We start from the raw sequence: 21,897 nt of genomic DNA, 5'->3' as shown, positions 1-21,897 counted from the left end.
AAATGTGCATTTTGTGCTGTTTTGAAATTTCCCCTAGATGCCTGAGATTCTCTATGACGTAGACTAAAGGATTCCAATCCTGGATACTTAAAAATTGGAAAACTGGAAGCAGCGATGAGTTGAATATCTGCCCATTAAAGAACCTGTACATAGTTGTATAGTACAACAAAACACAATGTAAAAAATCTGCAGACTCTGTTGAGTCTCTCAGTTTGCTTTTTGAGCTATGAATGGAATTTTAAGATATTGATATGAATCTCTGTGATTAGAGACCATAGCTTGGAAACTACCATCCTGGTCTTGGTCAGCAAATAGCAAATAATGGGAAAACAATGGAAAGTCATCAAAGCTCAGCTTACTCCAGGATGTCTGCTCAAGATTTTATTTGATGCCGAGTTATTCTCTGGCTGACTCCTTGCCTCTGATAAATAAGTTTTTCAAGACATGTTTGCATTCCTGGACCATTGTTGGTAACTGAAGACAAAATCAAAATGAAGAAAGTATTGGAAAAAACCCATCTAGCTTTCTTTCTATTAAAAATGGAAAAAATGTTATGTTATTCCTCCAAGGCTAACATTTTCATCTTTTAAACTGTCTACAGGTACAATAATGTATATGGAGCGTGACTATGAATGATTGCAAGGGGTTTATATTTTGATAGACCTAACATCTCATTACAATAATTTCTTTGACATCCAAATTTGTAATATAAATTCCGGAAATGGACCTGTTGATACACAGCAGCTACATCACACAGCTCACTGTTTGAAGCTAAAAAGTCAGAGGTAATTTTTCTGTATATATTTGATTGTCAAAGATGATGACTGAGGCTGCTTATGGATGATATTGCTGACTAAAGGATTTGCTAGGATTATGTTCAGGTTTAATGTCTGTTCCAGACATTCTAGACAAGATTTTTGTATGTAAATCTTATCTATTATGTTATTATCAAACTATTATTCTGTGAATCTTAAATTCACAATAGAATGGTAAGGATACACTAGACATAAAAACACTGATTTACACATACTTTAATATGTTTATGTGTAGTCAGGTCCAGGATGGAATAGACCCAGGCCCTGGAGGAAGCAGTCCATTGATGAATCCAGGCCGTTTTGATTTCGAGGTGTCAGAATGTTTCCTGCTCGGCTGTCCACTTGGACTAGTGTTAGCCATGAGACGCACCGTTCTTCCTTCAGTCGAAGGTGAGTGTGTCATACTAAAGCACTGTACAGTCTGTGACACATTGTCATCTCCATGCACTGTTAGTTTACACATGTTACACATGCAGACAGTTCAAGCTTCTCCAGAAAAGTGAATTGCAGTGATTCCCATTACAGTGGCTTCAGTGTCACTCCATTGCTCTATAGAAAACATAATGTTTATTAAAAAAAAGTAATTGTTTCATTTCTTTTTGGCAGTGACTCAACTACAGCCTGCTTGCTCTCAGATCTTCAACCTGTTCTACCCTTCTGACCCGTCAGCCTCCAGACTGGAGCCTCTTCTGCATTCTCTCTTTCACCGGCTGCCTCCATTCTCTGTTCCACGGTATCAGCGCTACCCGCAAGGCGATGGTCGCTCTACCCTGATTGGTGAGGAAAATAGACTGAGCCTTGATATGCTTGCTGGGCCATTTATTGACCACCCAGCAGTTTTTATGCATGCACTAATAACCTCTCCTGTTTAAACCGTCTCTGAGAGAATGTTTAATTTGCTAGATTGCAAGGCACAATTTGCTGTCCCAGCTAAAAGCAATTAAATAGTATAAATGAAGTCATTTGCAAACTTTGAGTAATGGAGAGACAGTTATGTAGCTTCCAGAAAATACCTCATTCTTACTGCAAAGTCATTGATACATATATATTTATGTTTTTTATTATATGTTAATGTATAATTTTATGTAACCAACTAAAGATATAAACAATTAAGAGCTTAATATTTTTTTTTTTTTTTTTTTTTTTTGCCCAGCCACCACCCCCCCGACTTCGGAGGACAACTTTATTTTTATTCATATGAAGGTTTAACAAACATAAAATTTTTTTTTAAAAAAAGGGATTTCAGGGGGGTACACACCAGCTAGGTACACATATACAGACAGACAGACAGGCAGACATAGAGAGACATAAACAGACATAGATAGACAGACAAAGACAGACAGATAGATAGAGACAGAAAAACAGAGAGACAGACAGACAGGCAGACATAGACAGACATAAACAGACATAGATAGACAAAGACAGACAGATAGATAGAGACAGAAAAACAGAGAGACAGACAGACAGACAAACAAACAGACAGAGACAGACATAGACAGACAAACACACAGACAGAAACAGACAGACAGACAGACAGGTGAGAATTTATGAGTGTAGGGTTGGTATATCTTATAAGATCTTAAGATTTAAAGTATTTTTAAATGTGATTAAAGGGGTATGACTGATAGCCTCCAAAAAAATAAATTACAGTTACAATTATGTGACTTAATGAACACCCTATTTACCGTAAAGGGAAAAAAAATAATTATTTGGTGAGGATAGACATCAGTAAACATGCTCCCACACATTCTGGTTTAATGCAGTAATTAATTATTTTAGCCACATGGTGTGGCTCTGGAGCCGCCCCATGGGTAAGGTACTTTCTTCATTATAGTCATCAGAGATCCGCTCTTCAAGTCTGTAAATGTGATTAATGTCTCTAATATCCAGGAATAGCTGGCCTGGTTGTTTGTTAATGGTTTTCTGGACATGCACCTTGATTTTGTTTGTGGGATAGTTCCAAATGCAAATAGTTTATTCTACAATTATAAATTATGACGTGTTTGACAGAGAAAAGTTCAGAAACCTTTTTTTTTTTTTCAGAAACGTTCTCAAACCATCACATTAGTGGAGTCTCACAAAATGCTGTCTCCTACTTTTTGCAGCTTTACCAAATTATTTTTGGTCTCGTCTCTAAACTCCATCCTCCATGTACAGAGAGTGGAGCCCCAAGTCTCTTTTCAGCTGGTTTTCTCAACACCAACAGTCTCTTACTTTTTCCTCTCATGCCGTCTTTGGTCTCTCCCATTATCTTTCATCTGTTAATATCCCACAGTCTAATACAGTGTTAGACAGAAGGCAGAAAATAGAGAAGACAAAATAGAGAAGCATGCAGAATAGAAAACAGTGTATATAGGATACTGGTGTTTATGGCACTGTTCAGACTTGGTATTAACATCCATCTCGGGCGATCATATCACAAGTGGATGGCAAAGATGAATAGCTGTTCACACTAGGTATTTTCTTGTACTGTATCTCAAAGACATCTGCAGTGACCATCTGCAGAGGCATTGCATGCAGGTTGGTCACATTATAGGTGCTTTTAGCAATCACTTAAGGAAAAAAAGAGGAAAGTAAAAACTAAAATTTTAATTACACAAAGTGTATAAATTTACATTCTGGGTTGAAAACAAACAGCTCAGTTATTCTACAGGGTTATTACAATGATCTCTATTTTGGTATTGTTTGGATAATGAAACTAATAACCTAGTAGCTGTGTCACACCACCAGCCTGGATACTGGATAATGTTAATGTAGAGAGATAGAAACTGACCAGCAAAATCACTCAGCCAAGCATTTGTGATTACTTGAGTCATATATTATTACAAAGCCTTAAGTGCCTTAGACTTGTTGATTATTCTGTTTTCAGGAATATGTAATATTTGCCTATTCTTGGTCCTGGAGCAACCACTGTCTTGTAAAATTTTGTATTTTCCTGCACGCTAATCAGCTAAAAAACAATCCAGGGTTAGAGTATGTTAGAGCAGGGATAGGACCAGGGTTGGGATCCTGTGATATATAAAGACTGCACCACTGCATCTGTATTCTTCGGCTAACTCCAGAATCTCTAATGACCTCTCTGATATCTCCTGTGCTGAGAAAATGCATCTCTGGGAAATTCTGGCTTAGAAAGCAGTGATTTTTTCATCAGAACTCTAAGCAGTAGGCAAAATGGTGCAGTTGAGTTTGCAGAGTCAGTAACACATGCAGGAGAAGGAGCCTGATGTAAGATGAAGTATGTCAGCAGTGGCACATCATTAACTTTTGTTCTAACCATACAGTACCTGTCCCAGCTGATGAGCTCAATGACTAAAGTAATCATCGCTTTTTACAAGGTACAATTTTACTGTACTTAAAATTACCGGAATATATTAAGACTTTGCAGCAAGTGGCAAGTAAATTAGCATATTTCTACAGATGGGAGTGTCATGTGAGAGTAATCAACGATGGCTGAATCGGGAAACTGAGAGTTTCAAGCTCATCTATAGGATAGATATTTCAGTTTGTGTGAATATAGCAATCACAGACATATTTAGGTGGCATTTATCTGTCTACCTATTATTTTTTTGAGAGACAGAACCATGGCTGAAACGGAACACAATCTTATGGGCCTGTGTAAAATTTACACATATTTACGTTTGCAACCTGCTTTCTACATCACTTCTGTCTTAACAGGCTTGCAAATAAAAAAAGCTAGTCGAAGAAATAGTTGTTAGTTTGCCTCTGTGCTGAATAATAGTCGGTGTGGCAGACAGGTAAAGGGATACATTAATTCAGAAAATTCAGTGAAGCATTAAAGCTAAGTGCTTTCATTAGACAGCCTGTTGAAAGGTTTAAAATCTTTTTTTAACTAAACACAGAAATAGAAGTAGGGCAAGAGGATACCTGTGAAATCGGGTCAATTGAATAAGGTCATTGTTTCTATTTACAGAAAGTGGTTAAGAGGTTGACTGTTTACTCTTTGTTTTTTTTTCCCACTCAGGCATCAATGTGCGTCAATGCAAAACATCTAATTTGCAATTATAATGAGAAAGAAGTCTAATCCAGATTAAACAGGGAATGGATAGGAAGTTATTAATTATACAAGCCTGTTGAAAAGATTTGCCAATGTGTTGTGAATAAGCTGCAAAGCATTAAATTGTATCTACATTTGTGGAGCACTGATTCATTTTAACCGAAACATTGCTCGCCATGCTGTATTTTTACATTTCTCACCTTCTAGCTGATGACATCCATAGCCACCCTGATGTGTTCCTGGATGAAGAAACTGTGCTCTCGTTCTCTCCGAGGGTAAATGATGCAGAGGGAACAGTGAAGCAGGTGGTTGGCAGAGGCCGCAGGGCAAGTCTGACCAGCACAGACAGTCAAGCATCCGGCTGCTGGGAGAGCAAGCTCAGCTGTATCATTGCCAACAGTGAGTGTGTAGGCTGACTCTGTTATACAAGCTAAACTCACCCACACCCACTCTGAACTGCTATTCTCTCAGATATACTCTAAAGGTTAAGCTACAGATGAATTACATTTACAGTTAATAATTTATTATTTTGCATGTGTCTGTGTATAATCTTTTAGTCTCCAGTAACTGGTGGGGCTCTAAACGGCTGGACTATGCTCTTTTTTGTCCTGATGTATTGACTGCATTCCCTACTGTGGCTCTGCCTCAACTCTTCCATGCCTCTTACTGGGAGTCTACTGATGTGGTGGCCTTTCTGCTCAGACAGGTAACACATCTATTACATCCTAGATCATTCCTCTTGGTATTATGGCACAAATATAACTCTATTTTGTTGTGTAATATTTCATGATTTTACTTGTTTACTTGTTTAATGACTTCATGCTGATTGTTTAATATACTTAAAGCAAGATGTAACATTTCCCCAAATTATGAGGAAACTGAGGAGATGCTTAGAACAAGTTGAAAGGTGTTTTATTGTTTTTTTTATCTCTACTTTCACTTTTCAGCAAGTCACCTATAAACACACACATATACATGGCTCTGTGCTGGACTCTCTCTTTTACTCTCTCACTCTCTCTCTCTCTCTCTCTCTCTCTCTCTCTCTCTCTCTCTCTCTCTCTCTCTGTCTCTCAAGAGACAGGCCTGGGACATCTCAAAATGCATCTCTTTATTTTCTTTTTTTTTCCATTTCCTTTCTTTGCAGCAATTTTATGCATGTACACACACTCACACACACACATACACACACAGATCATTTTGGTCTCACTCTCTGTCTTTCTCTAAAGGCACTTCTCTTTTACTCATAACAACACTCACTGCAATTTAGAGCATTCTTTAGTAAAATACCTTGCAGTTGTTCAATCCTCACGTGTTACCTGCTCCCTCCATTGACAAAGCAGCGCTCGTGCGCGCCCCCACTTCCACACATCCGCACAAAAGTTTCCGTTTATGGTGTAAAACTGTACTGCAGCTTGTTTTCCTGTGATACAGTAGGCTCTGGATCTATGATTAGATAAATGAAAGAATTCTGAATAATAGGAGGAGGGGTTTTAACGTTTTTAACTTATATCTTAGACAAGTATGCAAGAAAGTTGTCTTAGTTTTAGTTTATTATTGAAGATATTTTCTAATTTATGGTCTCAGAATTTAAAAATCTAAATACAGCATGAGAGAAGGTACATTTTCAACTAAATTTTTTTATTATTGGGACAGAGAATGTTTTTGTAGTCAGGGGTTTTATCAATGTCAGAAAACATATTTACGTTTATAATATAGTGTATTAAAAATGAAGAAATATATTGATCATTGGTTGCCCATGTGTGTTTGTGTGATTGACAGGTGACACATTGTGACTGTGTGAAGTCTCAGGAGGCAGACAGCTCAGACTGTACCTCCTTTTCTCCTTCCAGCCCCAGAGAGAAATGGCTACGGAGACGAACACATGTTAAGCTTAGGGTGAGTGGAACATAGGTTTCTCTGACTAAACCCAGAAGTGAGTCAACTGCTGAGATAAATATATGTCTAAGAAATAATGTCTTAAAACAGGATTTTTTTTCAGCTTATTATACAACATCAGGAACTGATAGGCTGATAGTTTTTTATTTTGAATACAGTTCAATGTTCATGCCTTACATTTTTTACTTACCCCATTCTTCCATTATTCCATTATTTGATCATTTGCCTATCCCCAACGAGTACAGTAACTAGATCTACACTATCATGTGGCAACTACAGCCTAGGGAAGATGAAATCTAGTACTGTATGTACCTCCTTCACAAGATGTAAATACAGCCACTGTATCGTTTCAAATGATTGCTCATGCTGTGTCACAGTGCAGCTGTGCATAGTTATATAAAACCTAGATGCTGCTTTGGGCTTGGCATATTTTTATTCCCGCCCTTTTGGTGGGAGCAAATATTCAGATTTCTCCCACTAAGGTAACTAGAAATCATATGATCCATGAAGATAATAATGTACATATCAGCAGATTGGGCAGTGTTTGGTGTGAAAATCTTTCTTCACATATCCCAACTTTTGGGGGTTGACGTCTGAGCACAGGGTCAGCTATGATACAGCACCCTAGAGCAGAGAAGGTTAAGGGCCTTGCTCAAGGGCCCAACAGTGGCATCCCTGGGGCTTGAACCTCAATCGTCCTTGAACAACCCAGAGCTTTAACCGCTTGAGCAGCTTAACCCTATTTCGCATATCCTTCTTTTATCAAGCCGGGGTCTGAGCACAGGGATAGCCGTGGTGCAGCACCTCTGTAGCAGGTGGGCCTAAGAGCCTCGCTCAGGGACACAACTTTGTTACCTTGGCAGTTTGGAGGCTTGAACCGCAACCTTCTGATCAGTAACCAAGTGCATTGACCACTGAGTCACCACATCTCCATATAATAGTTGGTGGCTCATATATGGTTCAGTAATTGTAGTTGGATTTTAGATTTGAGATTGGATTTGTGATTGAATGCACAATTTTATTTCTTAATTATTACTGTAAATTTATCAGCTAGGCTATATATTATCTACATTTTATTAAGCTAGTTTGAGACAGGTTCATGCTATATTTAGCTTACATCCTTACTTTACAATTTATATGTCGTAAAGCTATTTTTAGGTGAAGCTTAGTGTGATTTTGTACAATTGAAAGGTATTGCTCATTTATTTTACCTTAACTAAAAAAGTTCCTGGTTTAATTTGTTATTAAGCTTTAGGCTTAATTTTATTATTAAATATGCAGTAGTTTCAAAATAGTTGTAGTCAGCAGGCCTTGGTTTATGATCTGTTATATCCTAACATACATTTGCAATAGGCTACATCACACGGCTTGCAGGGGTGAAGCACCAGGTTGTAAATGACTGAGTGGAAAGGACCTACACCTGTGGGGAATTTTTGTTCAAATATTTTTTTGTTTTAGTAAGCAAGCAAATAAAGGAGGAGAGATGAGGCACATTTGAGAGAGAGAGAGAGAGAGAGAGAGAGAGAGAGAGAGAGAGATGAGTTGTGTGTGTGTGTTCAGGCATATGTAAAGTGAAATAAAATTGCTGCAAATAAAAGGAAAAATGAAACATAAAGATCTGCCTTTTGAGTTGTCCTTGTCTCTTGTCTGCTTATTCACAGTTAGCTCTGTAACGGTGTCTCAGACATCTCTTCATAGCCCTCCACTGGCTAATGAGTGATGAATTAGTGTTACTGTTAACAATAACTGTAAGAATTTAAATGTTAGTATTCTGGTTGCTTTGTGCTTGCGGTCAGGGTGTCTCAGTTGTTTCCCCAGTTGTGAAATGAAATTTACTGTTGGAGAGTAGCATTTATACAGAAGAATCCATGGAGTGGTGACACCCTCTTTTGGAAGGAACCTGAATTGCAAGAAGCTGTATTTTTGTGACTCATATTATATTCCACTGAATAAAGAAAGCAAAAAAAGATATGCGTAAGCTCTGTTTCTCCTTTACAGAATGTCACCTCCAACCACAGAGTGAATGATGTCATTGCGACCGAGGAAGGGCCGCAAACTCTGGTTGGTCGCTTTATGTACGGCCCTCTGGACATGGTGACTCTGACAGGGGAGAAGGTATGACAGCAAACGATCATTAACCTCTTCAGACAGAAACACTTGTGAGGTCTGTATAGTTTAATCAGTATATTTTTGTCTTTTTTATCAAACTCTCATTTCTGTAGGTGGACATATATTTAATAACACAGCCTCAGTCAGGGCGCTGGGTGCACTTTGACACTGAGGTCACCAACAGCAATGGCAGAGTGTCCTACACTATTCCTGACAGCAAAAAGCTCCCTTTGGGAGTTTATCCTGTTAAAATGGTTGTCAAGTATGTTCATGCTTTGTGCCTATTTTTTCAAGATTGTTTTTTTTTCTGTGATGAATAGTTTTAGCATAATTTGGCATAATTTACTAACTCGAGACTGTCTGTGTAGGATTTGCTTAAAATGAACACATTTCTAAAACATTTTATTCAGGGTGGATGCAGAGTAACTCTGCAGTAGGTGATTGTGATTGTTTTCAAGGCCATTTATTTCATTTACTCTTTTTTTATATTTATACCCCTTTTATTTCTCCTGACTTATTTCTTGACTTGACCTGCAGGGGAGATCAAACAAGTGCAGAAGCTTTTCTGACTGTGCTGCCTCGGGGAATGGAGTGTGTGGTGTTTAGCATTGATGGGTCTTTTGCTGCTAGCGTCTCCATCATGGGCAGTGACCCTAAAGTACGGGCTGGTGCTGTGGATGTGGTCAGGTGAGTATTAATGAATTAGAGAAAATAAACAGTTACAGAAAAATAAAAGCAAGTTCAGGTTAGGAAGAAAGTGGAAATAACATATAGTTAAATATTTAACTATAATTTTATTTATTATATTTAACTATAATTTCCTTAATTAAACATCAGCTGGGGGGCACGGTGGCTTAGTGGTTAGCACGTTCGCCTCACACCTCCAGGGTCGGGGTTCGATTCCCGCCTCCACCTTGTGTGTGTGGAGTTTGCATGTTCTCCCCGTGCCTCGGGGGTTTCCTCCGGGTACTCCGGTTTCCTCCCCCGGTCCAAAGACATGCATGGTAGGTTGATTGGCATCTCTGGAAATTGTCCCTAGTGTGTGAGTGCGTGAGTGAATGAGAGTGTGTGCCCTGAGATGGGTTGGCACTCCGTCCAGGGTGTATCCTGCCTTGATGCCCGATGACGCCTGAGATAGGCACAGGCTCCCCGTGACCCGAGGTAGTTCGGATAAGCGGTAGAAGATGAATGAATGAATGAATAAACATCAGCTAGCATAACACTGTTGTTTGGTGGAGGTCATCCTCAAACATAATGTGAATTAAATGATCTACAACTACAGACATATTTTTGCACTTTGGGCACCTTCAGTCAGTTAAAAGGATAATCTCACAGTGTTGGTAGCATTCTGCTCAGAGAATAGTAATGCAAATAACCCTCTCACTCTCACTCATTTTCTACCGCTTATCTGAACTACCTCGGGTCACGGGGAGCCTGTGCCTATCTCAGGCGTCATCGGGCATCAAGGCAGGATACACCCTGGACGGAGTGCCAACCCATCGCAGAGCACACACACACTCTCATTCACTCACACACTACGGACAATTTTCTAGAGATTCCAATCAACCTACCATACGGACCGGGGGAGGAAACCGGAGTACTCGGAGGAAACCCCCGAGGCACGGGGAGAACATGCAAACTCCACACACACAAGGCGGAGGCGGGAATCGAACCCCCAACCCTGGAGGTGTGAGGCAAACGTGCTAACCACTAAGCCACCGTGTCCCCCAATGCAAATAACCATTCATTTCATTATTCAAAACGTTAAAATTTATTAAAACCAGAAATATTTTTTAAAATACAACATATAAAAAACATTTAGTTTTTTCTAGAAAATAAAAAGATTCCATCCAGAATGGTCATAAGACAAAATGCTTCTTTGCAGCATATATTTGACAGCATGTGGCTTTAAACACTGTCTCCTTAGCAACCACATATCATTTTAATTTTGGTTGTCTAATTACGTTAGTTATCTGCTCCACCTCTTCAATTATCTGTACAGTTCAGTTTACCAATTCACTTTCTTTACTTTCTTTTTTTTTTAATGATTCAAACTGTGTTCTTTGTTTTAGGACTAGAAAAGAAAGCAGGTCTTTTTACTTTTAACCATTTTTCGTATGTATCTCAGTCTGGCATTATTGCAAAAATATTAGAGAAATTATATAACAACTATTATTATAATGTAACTTTCTACCTCAAACTTTGAGCATTTGTCCTGGTCCACCTTTGTACAGTATATCCTGCATTAATTTAGTTAGTGTTGTTTTTTTATTTCCCTTTAATTGTTTGTTTTTTTGTAGATCTTTATGCATATACACATTTTTTTATTATTATTTATAACCTTTGTTTCTTATATTTATGCAGCTTCACTATTATTACTACTGTATGTACCAACACACTTAGACAAATTCTCGTACATGTAAAGTACCTTGCAATTAAACCTGATTCTGATTCTGATAACGAGGAAGAATTTTAAATTTAAATATTATAAAATCTAAACTTCTATATAAATAAAAATCCAACATTTTTTCCAGATATCGTAGTGTCTAGAAGTCTGAAAAGAGCTCATGATCATAATCGAAACAAAGAAGGGGTTGAACTGTAGGCTCTTGGTTTGTAGCAATAATCTTGGCGTAATTATATTCTGACATATTAATAAATGCTACATTTCAATTCAATCCATCAAGGGGAGGATTACTACAATAGTATCTAGGATAGATGTTGTGTTTTGTTTTTAGACACTGGCAGGACTTGGGTTATCTTATTATCTACATCACTGGCCGTCCAGACATGCAGAAACAGAGAGTGGTGTCCTGGCTTTCACAGCACAACTTCCCACAGGGCATGATCTTTTTCTCTGAGGGCTTGGTGCATGACCCACTGCGGCAGAAAACCATCTTCCTTAGGAACTTGATTCAGGAGGTACTGTAAGATTCTCTTGGTCTGGTGTTCTGTCCTCTCCTCACTATTAAATCATGCACATGCACCCTTTTGCATCACAAAATTCACAAGAAGGTGAAAAATGCTTTTTTTCATGTTGTTATAGTGTTACATTAAGATCAACTCAGCCTACGGCTCCATGAAGGACATCTCTGTCTACAGCATGCTGGGTCTCAGCCCCAACCAGATATATATAGTGGGCAGACCATCCAAGAAATACCAAAACCAATGCCAGGTGAACAAATATTTATTCATTTTTATATGTACCAGATATTGGGACTCTTGTTGTTGGTGCTTTGCTTTGCTTCCCCTTCTGTTTCCTTGCATCCTGACCTGACTGTGAATTTACTACTTTGCGCAGTTCCTCAGTGACGGCTATGCAGTGCACCTTTCATCACTGCAGTTTGGCCACCGGGCCCGGGCCAAGAAGACTTCATCAATGCGGATGGTGCTGCGTAAGAGCTCTTTTGGCTTGTCTTCAAAGCCAGATTTTCTTTCCAAGCGCACACACTTGCGACGCACCATGTCTGTGCAGCAGGCCGAACCTCCCATGAGCTTGATCCCCAAACCGGAGCGTGCCCAGAGCCAACCTGAGTCCAATAAAGATAATGGGGGTAGTGAAGGAGGTAGCAATGTGATGTGGGTGCGGGCAGGCATGCACCGGGGTAACACCACTCCCTGATCACAACGAAATCCAGAGGGATAATAAAGGAGAAGACATGGTTTCTCCTTAGAGTGTCATGGTAAGTGTCTTCTCTTCTGACAGTTATTTATACTGAAAGTAGCAAGTATTGAGTGTTAATTATGATTTTTCTCCATACTGTCCCTCTTGTATTCTCCATACTGTCCCTCTGTTATTCCTCAGAGGAATTCTTGGTCTTTCCTATACACACTGACTCACTTTTCCATGTGTCTGAATCTTGTTTTCTACTGCACACTGTGTTCATGTATTTCCCCCAATGTGATGCACTTTAACTTTAAAATAAATGCCTCAAACCCCCTCAGTACTGATTTACCTACAGTACACTATACCGAGTTTGGATTTCCATCATTGTAACTTAGGAACTAAAGCATTTATGAATGCATTGCCCTACTAGACTAGTCAGTTACAGCATTTGGCAGATACCCTTAACCAGATCAATTTACATTTTATACCACTGAGCAATTGAGGGTTAAGGGCCTATCACAGGGGCCTAGCAGTGGCAGCTTGGTGGACATGGGATTTGAACTCACAACCTTCTAATTGGTTGCCCAACACCTTAACCGTTTGGCCACCACTTCCCAAACAATCCATAGTCCATAGTTCAAACAATATAGAGGGAAAGCTTCTTTTCATTTTCTCTAATAGGCAAGTTTTCCTTTTTTCCAGGAGAGCCAAATTGATATTCATTACCAAACCCTAAGTAGAGCTATTATTAGGAGCAGCTTTCTGCTTGTCTGCTCTGTCCTTGCTCTCAACGATGCTGAATTTTGAATGCACATTTCCATTTTAGCTGTCAAGGGTCTCTTAACTGAAGACAGATTGTTCCGGCTTTCTCCAGTTCACTTTTTTACTTAGTGTAAAATGATGTTTGCTTCATGAGATTGTGTGGGTTAACTGATTATGTTCCTGGATAAATATGTTCCTCGTTTCTGTTTTTCTTTTGAATTAATCTAGGTATTCAGATGGGCTTTCTTTTGAGGATTTGCACCGTCAGTGTTCACCCTTCAGTGCTCTTTTTCTCTTCTGCATTATCTTCACATCTAAGCCTTTGGGTGAGGCACCACAAATCACATCTCTGCTTCAAATCTCACTCTGTACAGCTTGCTTCATCTCCCTGAGGATTTGACTCATCATACAGTATGTTATGCAAAATCTGTCTATTCCTCAAGTCCCCTGTTTGAGTCAAGGCAATAACAAAGGTTCAGCAGATTTGAAATGATCAGTAAGTATTAATTAATTAGTAATAATCATAACCTGGAAGTATCACTATCCAAGTTTAAGACTGTTTGTGAGTTTCATATTTTAAATAGTCAGCAACACAGAGGTATTTTTGCTTGGTCTTGTGAGGACTTGGCTTGCTTCCTGGCTATTTCTTGGTATTCTGCCAGGCAAGAAGATAAAATATAAAATTCCAGCTGAAACATCCAGATGTCTAAAGCCCAAGGAAATTTACACAGTTGAAGAGGAGAGCTTTAACATGCTGCTTGGGCAGGTTTTTATGCTGACTCCTGCAATAATCCTTCTGTGTAAATATTGCAGACTCAACACTGCATTTTGAATATCTGTCCATGAGCTAGCTGCAGAGATGAACTGCTAGGCTGACCCAAACCTGCTGTTTCATGGCACAGCTCATAGCCAGAACAGTGCACATGACAACATGGAACCTGTGCTAGAAGAAGTGCTGAACGTCTCCCTACTTCTGTGTGAGGTCATACCTTATCTCCCATCTCTCATGCCTGTTATATCAGTAGCTGTACTGTAGATTGACTACCAGATGAAATGATTATCATACATCAGTGGCTTCTGTGCCCAATATTTTCCCTGCCCAAATCTGCTTTTTTAAACTGTAATCTGTCCAGGAAACATGATTTTGAAATATTTAAAATGGGGAGCAGCTTAAGTGTATTATATGTATTGTGTACATTTGTGATATTCCTCAATTTCTCACTTAGGTGAATATTGTAACTTGCACTAAATCAAATTGATTATGGTACTATAGGTGTAATTGTTTTATGGCTGAATACAGCGATGTTTACCATTCAATAATGGTTTTGTATTTGTATTGTAATAGTGGTTGTTGTTGTTCATAAGGTTGTGAGTGTACTGCCCTGATATTACACAGTAATAAGGTAATTGTTTAATCTGATATTGATATTGTTTACATATAAATGGTTCATGCATAGACTTAACACTACAGGCCAAAGTTTGAATGTAACACTACTTTGGGGAAAAAAGAAATGAAAGAACTGGTTACATATTATGCTGGTCAGTGTGAAAATAAAGGTCCAAAAAAGTGGTTCTTTAAATTTTCAGACCTATATATATACCTTAATGAATTAATACTTGAATAATTATTATTTTTAGCTTGCTTTAATTTGGCAAGATTTATCAGTCAAAAAGATCTTTACAAATCCATAACAGTTCTTCTATGGCACTCGGATGAACCATTTCTTGCACTTTTAGTTTAAAGGGTTTAATGGACTGTGATCAACAAAGATCCTGAGAGTTGTTTGTGTATAACACATCAGAATATGGGTATTACTCTTAGGTTAAATTAGGTTGTTAGTGATATGACATCACTTTAAAATATTTTTGAAACTTGAAATATTCATTGCTTGTTTTCATATTGACTTATACAATCTATATAAATTAAGATCAGTATGGCATATGAGATGTTAGTCTCTTGTGTTGTATTAATTGCTTTTTTATTAATGAAAACTGTTTCTTTTCTGAAAGAGCAGAAAACTGCAATGTTTCTTAATTTGCTTAACCAAAGTTACACTTGTATAACGGACATATCCTTTATATAGACCACTTAGTGTGAAGTGTGTGTGGGTGTGTGTCCATGTGTGTGTGCATGTATGTGTGACCATACATGCAAAACAACATGTCTGTGTTGTTTTGAACTGTTTTGTGTTTATTGTAAATGATTTCTGTCCTTACCCAGAGGTCATGTGACTGATAAATACAGTCTGAAACTGAGCCTGCAGTTTGAGACTATGTGACAAAGGAATTTTAAGACAGACCTTGGTTTGTATGAGCCTTTGTGAAGTGTGAACATTTGTCACTTTCTGAATTAGTATACTCAGTATAGGATTGTATTTCCAGCCTTATTGACGTGTGTATAACCTTTCAAAGATATAGACTTATCTGTATATTCAGAGAATATATTTGTATTTTATTCAACTTATTTATTTTAAGATACAATAAAATTGCTTTTGGCTCAGTGTGTGATGAAACCATGTATCTTTCTTCTGTCTTATACCTTCAAGTAATCTACAGTAAAGCATTCGTCACATCTATACAGTTCACCAGAAGTTCAAAATAAAAGTTTGTATTTAATGTTTAAAATATTTACAATTAGCAGAATATTCCTGATTTTATAACTCAAATATAATTGATGTACTCTGAAGTGCTACGAAAACGGACAAAGGAACAACACATTTTTTTCTTCTTAAGGGGTCTCCAGTGTCACGCGATCATGAAGTGCAGACCCAACCTAGACATCCTGGTAAGAAATTAAAATTATTATGATTTAGCTACATTTACATTTACAGCATTTGGCAGACTCCCTTATCCAGAGTGGCGTACAAAAGTGCTTTTAAGTCTCATTGAATACATTAACACTGGTTCACTAGGTTACAGGCATAAGATACCATGAACACTGTTCACACATGAGCCTAACTGTACAGATGCAGCGGCTCAAAGTTGTTCTTTTCCAACATGTGACTGACCTTAGTCAGACTTTCATCACACCTTTATCACACGTTTAGCAGACTTTTGTCATGAGCCCCCCTCTCTACAGGCAATGAAGGACGTGTGAATATTCTAATGTAGCCACCCCCATTTTTAGCTGTTGTAATGCAATTCCAGGGCACAACCTGAAGATGGGGCTTTGCTCACAAATACTTTCTGACCCTGACTTTACAGGTCAGAGACAACATTTTTTTAAGAGTATAGAAGCAGTTTTCTCTTTCACCTTTTACCTGTCCAGCAGGAAGATAGTAGGAAGGACCTGAAACTTTAATGTCATTATCACACACTGGAGAGAGACAGACATATGGATGTTGTATTTGGTGACACTGTGGGTTTTGAACTTGTGCAAATTAAAGTCAGTTTTTATTATATATATATACATATATATATATATATATATATATATACATGTGTGTGTGTGTGTGTGTATGTGTATATATATATATATATATATAAATAGATAGATATATATAAATATATATATAAATATATATATATATATATATATAAATATAAATATATATATATATATATATATATATATAAATATATAAATATATATAAATATATATATATATATATATATATTTGATTTGAGCCAAGGACAAGATCTTTTCAGGACATGCATCTATGACCTGTTTAGACTTTAACCCTCTTATTACAGTATGTTACAGGTCAAACTGACCTCAAATTGCTAAGGTTTGTCATTGCCATAGTACATATGATCTTTATATAACCCTTGTGCAGACATGGGGTCTATTTGACTCATCTGGAAAGTTTAATGTGTCATAACTTGGGTTTCCTTCCACATATTTGCCTGAAATTTACCAGTACTGTTCCAAACTATGAACATTGCAAGTAAAATTAATACTTTCCTCCTCAAGTCCTCCCGAGTCAATTTGACCCGGCCACATTTAGTGGGCAATAGGTCACACTTTTGCCCTTTTCAGCGCAATGAACATACATACAGACACAAAAATGCACACATAAAATGTCCACTAACACACACACTCGGACCCCACACACACACAAATAGGGCATTGCATTTCATTAGGCCTCCAGAAAAAAAAAGCCACACATTTGTAAATATTTCACACTTTTGATATGCCTTTGCCTAGCAGAGGGCAAAATATGATCTAATGAAATGATGCTACACACACACACACACACACACACGTTGTGTTTTCATATTCAAATCATATTTAATGGTCAAAATGGTTTCAAAACAATCTCCTGGCTTTCAAAGAGACAATGCCCCGAGATAGATTCATTTCAATTATGCAACACCTTCTAACAGACAAATTTGCTGCGGTCTCCGACATCTGGACACGCTTCAACAAGAACTGTGCTGAGAGTTTCACTCCAGGAGAACACTTGACCATAGATGAACAGCTGTTCCCTACCAGGGTTCGTTGTCCATTCACACAGTATATCGCAACCAAGCCAGACAAATTTGGGATCAAGTTCTGGATGGCCACGGGTTTGGAGACCAAATATGTCTGCTATGCATCTCCTTACTTGGGAAAGGACCCCAGTCATCAGAAGGGAGAGAGGCTGGCAGAGAGCATGGTCATGAATCTGATGGAGCCATTTTTGGATGATGGCAGAAATGTCACGTCGGTCAATTTCTTTACTTCACTGTCACTGTTCTTCTTTTGTTTTTCTTGAAGACCTGACACACCTCATCTTCACTGAACTGAATTTTAGGTGTGTTGGATTCGGTGTTTACAGGAGGTGAGAATTGGGCTTTTTCAAACCTACAGTAGAACTCATTCAGGTCGTCTGCCAGTTGTTGATTCACCACAGTGCTGGGGGATGGTGTCGTGTAGTTGGTGATGGCTTTCAGACCTTTCCACACTGAAGCTGAGTCGTTAGTGGAAAACTGAGCCCGTAGCTTTTCAGAATAATTTCTCTTTGCCACTCTGATCTCTTTTTCTAGTGTGTATTTGGCCTGTTTGTACAAGACTCTATCCCCATGAGCACTTTGCACAAAAATGCTGAAAGCAGCACATGTGAGAACCAGAAACTGAGGTTTGTTGGATGGATATGTTTCCTACTGTAAGTGCAACGTGTCAAAGCGGTACAAGAGGTGTGATTCCCCCCTGTTGAGATTTTCACAGTTCTTCAGCTCGATTCTCCTCCTGCTTTTGTTGTGCAAACACACCCATCACCTGTGAGGCCAGGTACATTTGCATTTGTTCACTCAGAGTAGCCCAGATCCAAGGCAGGGGAAACCTCTGTGTGTGACATGGAAACATTCAGAAATGCCCAAATAAATAAATGCCTAAATAAATGCAAAATAGTCTGTTTTGTTTATAAAAAATTGTGTGAAAACAGAATGAAAAGTTGCTAATACAATGACATGGGGTCTATTTGACTCATCCGGAAAGTTTAATGTGTCATAACTTGGGTTTCCTTCCACATATTTGCCTGAAATTTACCAGGATTGTTCCAAATTATGAACTTTGCAAGTAAAATTCATTTTGTCTATTTTCGTTGAACTATTTGTTCATAAAATAAACACTTTACTCCCGAGTCAATTTGACTCGACCACATTTAGTGGGCAATAGGTCACACTTTTGCCCTTTTCAGTGCAATGAACATACATACAGACACAAAAATGCACACATAAAATGTACACTAACACACGTACCCAAAACACACACACACACGCGTGCGCACGTGCACTCACACACACACACACACACACACACACACACACTCGGCATTGCATTTCATTAGGCCTCCAGAAAAAAAAGATACACATTTGTAAATATTTCATACTTTTGATATGCCTTTGCCTAGCAGAGGGCAAAATATGATCTAACGAAATGATGCTACACACACACACACACACGTTTTCATATTCAAATCCTGTTTTCTCTCTTATTTATGAATTTAGTTGCTTCAGTCAGCTTTGACCTGGGGATGTTTGACATACACCAACCAGTGGTTATCCAAAATAATATTTAATAATTTTACTCAAAAATATGGCATAATTTCATGAGGTTTGTTGTTTATAAATTAAATATAATAAAAAGCATAAGAGGTGTAAAGGAAGTTTTATTCACAATAAATTATGCCATGTTTTTGAGTGGTGTGTGTGTGTGTGTAGCCCGTTTTTGGGTGATCAGATGGCATCTGGTAGGCAAAATAGACATAAGTGTAAAATGTTTACAAATATAAGCTGATCACGCAGAATGCTGATCATTGTAGAATTTTTGATTTATAAGCATTCAAGTCAATTTGACCTGGAAAAAAACAGGTTTTATTATTTACTGACATTAAAAATGGTCAAAATGGTTTTAATTTAAATTTAGAGACGTTTCATTGGTTAATGCCAGCAGCTGTTACACTGATCACGGCGCCACCTGGTGGATCAACGTGTCATTGCAACAGATGCGCGTAGGGGGCGTGAATAAGGCAGCTACTCATTAACTACGTCAGAGCGAGGGAACAAGATCATTGTAGCACTCCTGGTGGATGTCTGGCAGAATCACACAGTAATCATGCAGTGATCATGCAATAGTCAAACAGCAATTCTGAGCTGCTGCATCAGGTTAAATACATACCTACAATAAACAGGGGATTAAGTGCTAGTTCAAGTATTTCATGAAGAAGTCTTCAACCGTCGTTTGGAGATGTCTCAGCTGCACGGACCCCTAGGGGAAGTTCATCCCACCATCTCAGTGCCAGAACAGAAAAGAGTCGTGTTGTATACTTACCTCTTAGCCTGAGAGATGGTATTACCAGTCGAGCAGTGCTGGTAAGGTTGGATAACGATAAGGGCTTTGAGGTAAGAGGGAACTGGTCCATTTTTTGCTTTGTAGGCAAGCATCAGTGTTTTGAATCTGATGTGTGCAGCTAGTGGAAGCCAGTGGAGTGAGTGCTGTGCTAGCATAGTTGGATCTCACAGAACTATTCTGTTGCCCCGATGAAAAAGTTAACAATGTTCATTATTCGAAGGCATACCATTGAATTTTTTTTTAATATTTAACTCTAGTGTATTTCATGAAATGTAGCCTAATATTACTGGCATTATTAAATATGACTTTTTGTAGCTTGCTGGTTGACAAGCAACAATGGATTAAATGCCTTTTATGAATCAATATGATAAATTTTTACCTACAGTAGGTTTAACACAGCCACACCACTGTAAGGTATGGCTATGCTGTAGTTTATAGGTAGATTTTTTGTCAGGTTTTTACAAAACAGTCAGGCTCAATCTAAAAAATTTGGTAATGCTCAACCATACAATTAGAACAATTTTTGAACCTAAATATATCCTTATTAATAAATAGGGTTTTTATTCTACCATATATTCACATCCAGAGACATCTGCTCACAGTTACTTCTGGACATTAGAGGAGGACTCTAAAGATCAAAAATCTCTCTCTATCCTGGCCTCCAAAACACAGCATCTTACATAAGCATGTTACATAAGCACTGTTCTGAACTGCAGGTTTGACCCAGCAAACTCATGGGGATTTGTTTCCCACTGACTGCTCATACTGGAAAGTCTTGCTCTGTGCTGATCACTGCACTATTAGTTATTAAAATGACTTTAAAAATGTTTGCGTCCCCTGACTGAAGAGTTAAACAAAGATCATCTGTCTTAATTTGCACAGACAAATATTGACTAATAACTAAAATACTTACTGATGCAGTTTATGGATATAAACTTTAAAACTTTAAAAGCTGTCTTTATAAACTGTCATAAATTAAGTCATAGATATATTTATGGCTTGAGTGAACATGTACTGTAAGCAACAGATTTTATGGGTTGTAGAAAATGTAATGAACTCTCTATTTCATCAGCCTCAAGTTATTATTATGTCTTTGGTTCAAAGGCTTTTCTCTTGTGTAACCCATCATTAATATTTAACTTAGTGTAATGCCTTTATGCCTTGGCAAAGTATTTTACAGCAAATTAACCCATTTTTTTGCATACTATAAATACACTATTTGGCAAAAAGTAGTGGTCACCTTCAGGAACATGCAGCCCTTCCCTGAACTGATGCCATAAACTGAATGTGTTTGTATGATGATGTATTAAAATGTTCTTTTCTTTAGAGGATAAGCTTAAACATGTTCTAGCATGACAGTGCCCCCGTGCACAAAGCAAGGGATTGGAAAAACACAAAGGGCCTGACCTCAACATCACTGGGAGAAACTAGAAGCAAATCCCCAAAGCCACTCTCCAAAATCTAGTGGAAAGATTTGGAAGAAGTGGAAGAAGTGGAAGTTAAATCTGGAATGGGATGTTCAAAAACACATGGGTGTAATTAGTCAGATGTCCAGATACTTTGGGAACAGAGTGTGCAGCACTCACTGTATAAAAACTTTTATTGGCCATTGGATCACTTGAACTTTGCACATTTTCTAGTGATTGATATATTACTTAACCTAAGCGAGATTCTGGATTAATATTTTAGACAGTTCTCTGTACCATTATCATAATAACACCAAATAAAATGGATTTTTAGAATGTTTTATCCCCCAGGACAGTTCCAGAAGCTTGTAGAATCTATGGCAAGTCACATTGAAGTTGTTCTGACAGATTGTATTGGGCCAACACTTTACTATCACACATGCATTTTGATCCACAGGCTTCAAGGGCTTAATAAATGATTAAATCAGTATGAATATGATGTAAATCATTG

The 21,897-nt window shown here is 38.0% G+C and overlaps 1 protein-coding gene across 3 annotated transcripts in view; it reads left to right on the top strand.

Moving 5' to 3' along the window:
- Window positions 1–15,956, top strand: part of pitpnm3 (PITPNM family member 3) — a 50,223-nt gene extending 34,267 nt beyond the window's left edge. The window contains exons 9-21 of one of the 3 annotated variants that reach the window (XM_060887711.1): window positions 1,051–1,205; window positions 1,422–1,592; window positions 5,038–5,229; window positions 5,388–5,536; window positions 6,610–6,726; window positions 8,725–8,841; window positions 8,949–9,097; window positions 9,373–9,522; window positions 11,574–11,757; window positions 11,882–12,010; window positions 12,137–12,518; window positions 13,433–13,530; window positions 15,938–15,956. In XM_060887711.1, the coding sequence (XP_060743694.1) occupies window positions 1,051–1,205; window positions 1,422–1,592; window positions 5,038–5,229; window positions 5,388–5,536; window positions 6,610–6,726; window positions 8,725–8,841; window positions 8,949–9,097; window positions 9,373–9,522; window positions 11,574–11,757; window positions 11,882–12,010; window positions 12,137–12,457 (1,834 nt within the window). In that variant the 3' untranslated portion in view covers window positions 12,458–12,518; window positions 13,433–13,530; window positions 15,938–15,956. Of the gene's footprint in view, window positions 1–1,050; window positions 1,206–1,421; window positions 1,593–5,037; window positions 5,230–5,387; window positions 5,537–6,609; window positions 6,727–8,724; window positions 8,842–8,948; window positions 9,098–9,372; window positions 9,523–11,573; window positions 11,758–11,881; window positions 12,011–12,136; window positions 12,519–13,432; window positions 15,706–15,937 lie in introns of those variants that run through there. The other 2 variants (XM_060887710.1, XM_060887709.1) reach the window with 2 other exon arrangements.
- Window positions 15,957–21,897: the final 5,941 nt, after the last annotated feature.

This window comes from Tachysurus vachellii, chromosome 15 (genome assembly GCF_030014155.1).
Source record: "Tachysurus vachellii isolate PV-2020 chromosome 15, HZAU_Pvac_v1, whole genome shotgun sequence".
Classification (NCBI taxonomy): Eukaryota; Metazoa; Chordata; class Actinopteri; order Siluriformes; family Bagridae; genus Tachysurus; species Tachysurus vachellii.
The sequence above is the reverse complement of the archived record's forward strand: the minus strand, read 5'-3'. Positions and strand labels throughout refer to the sequence as shown.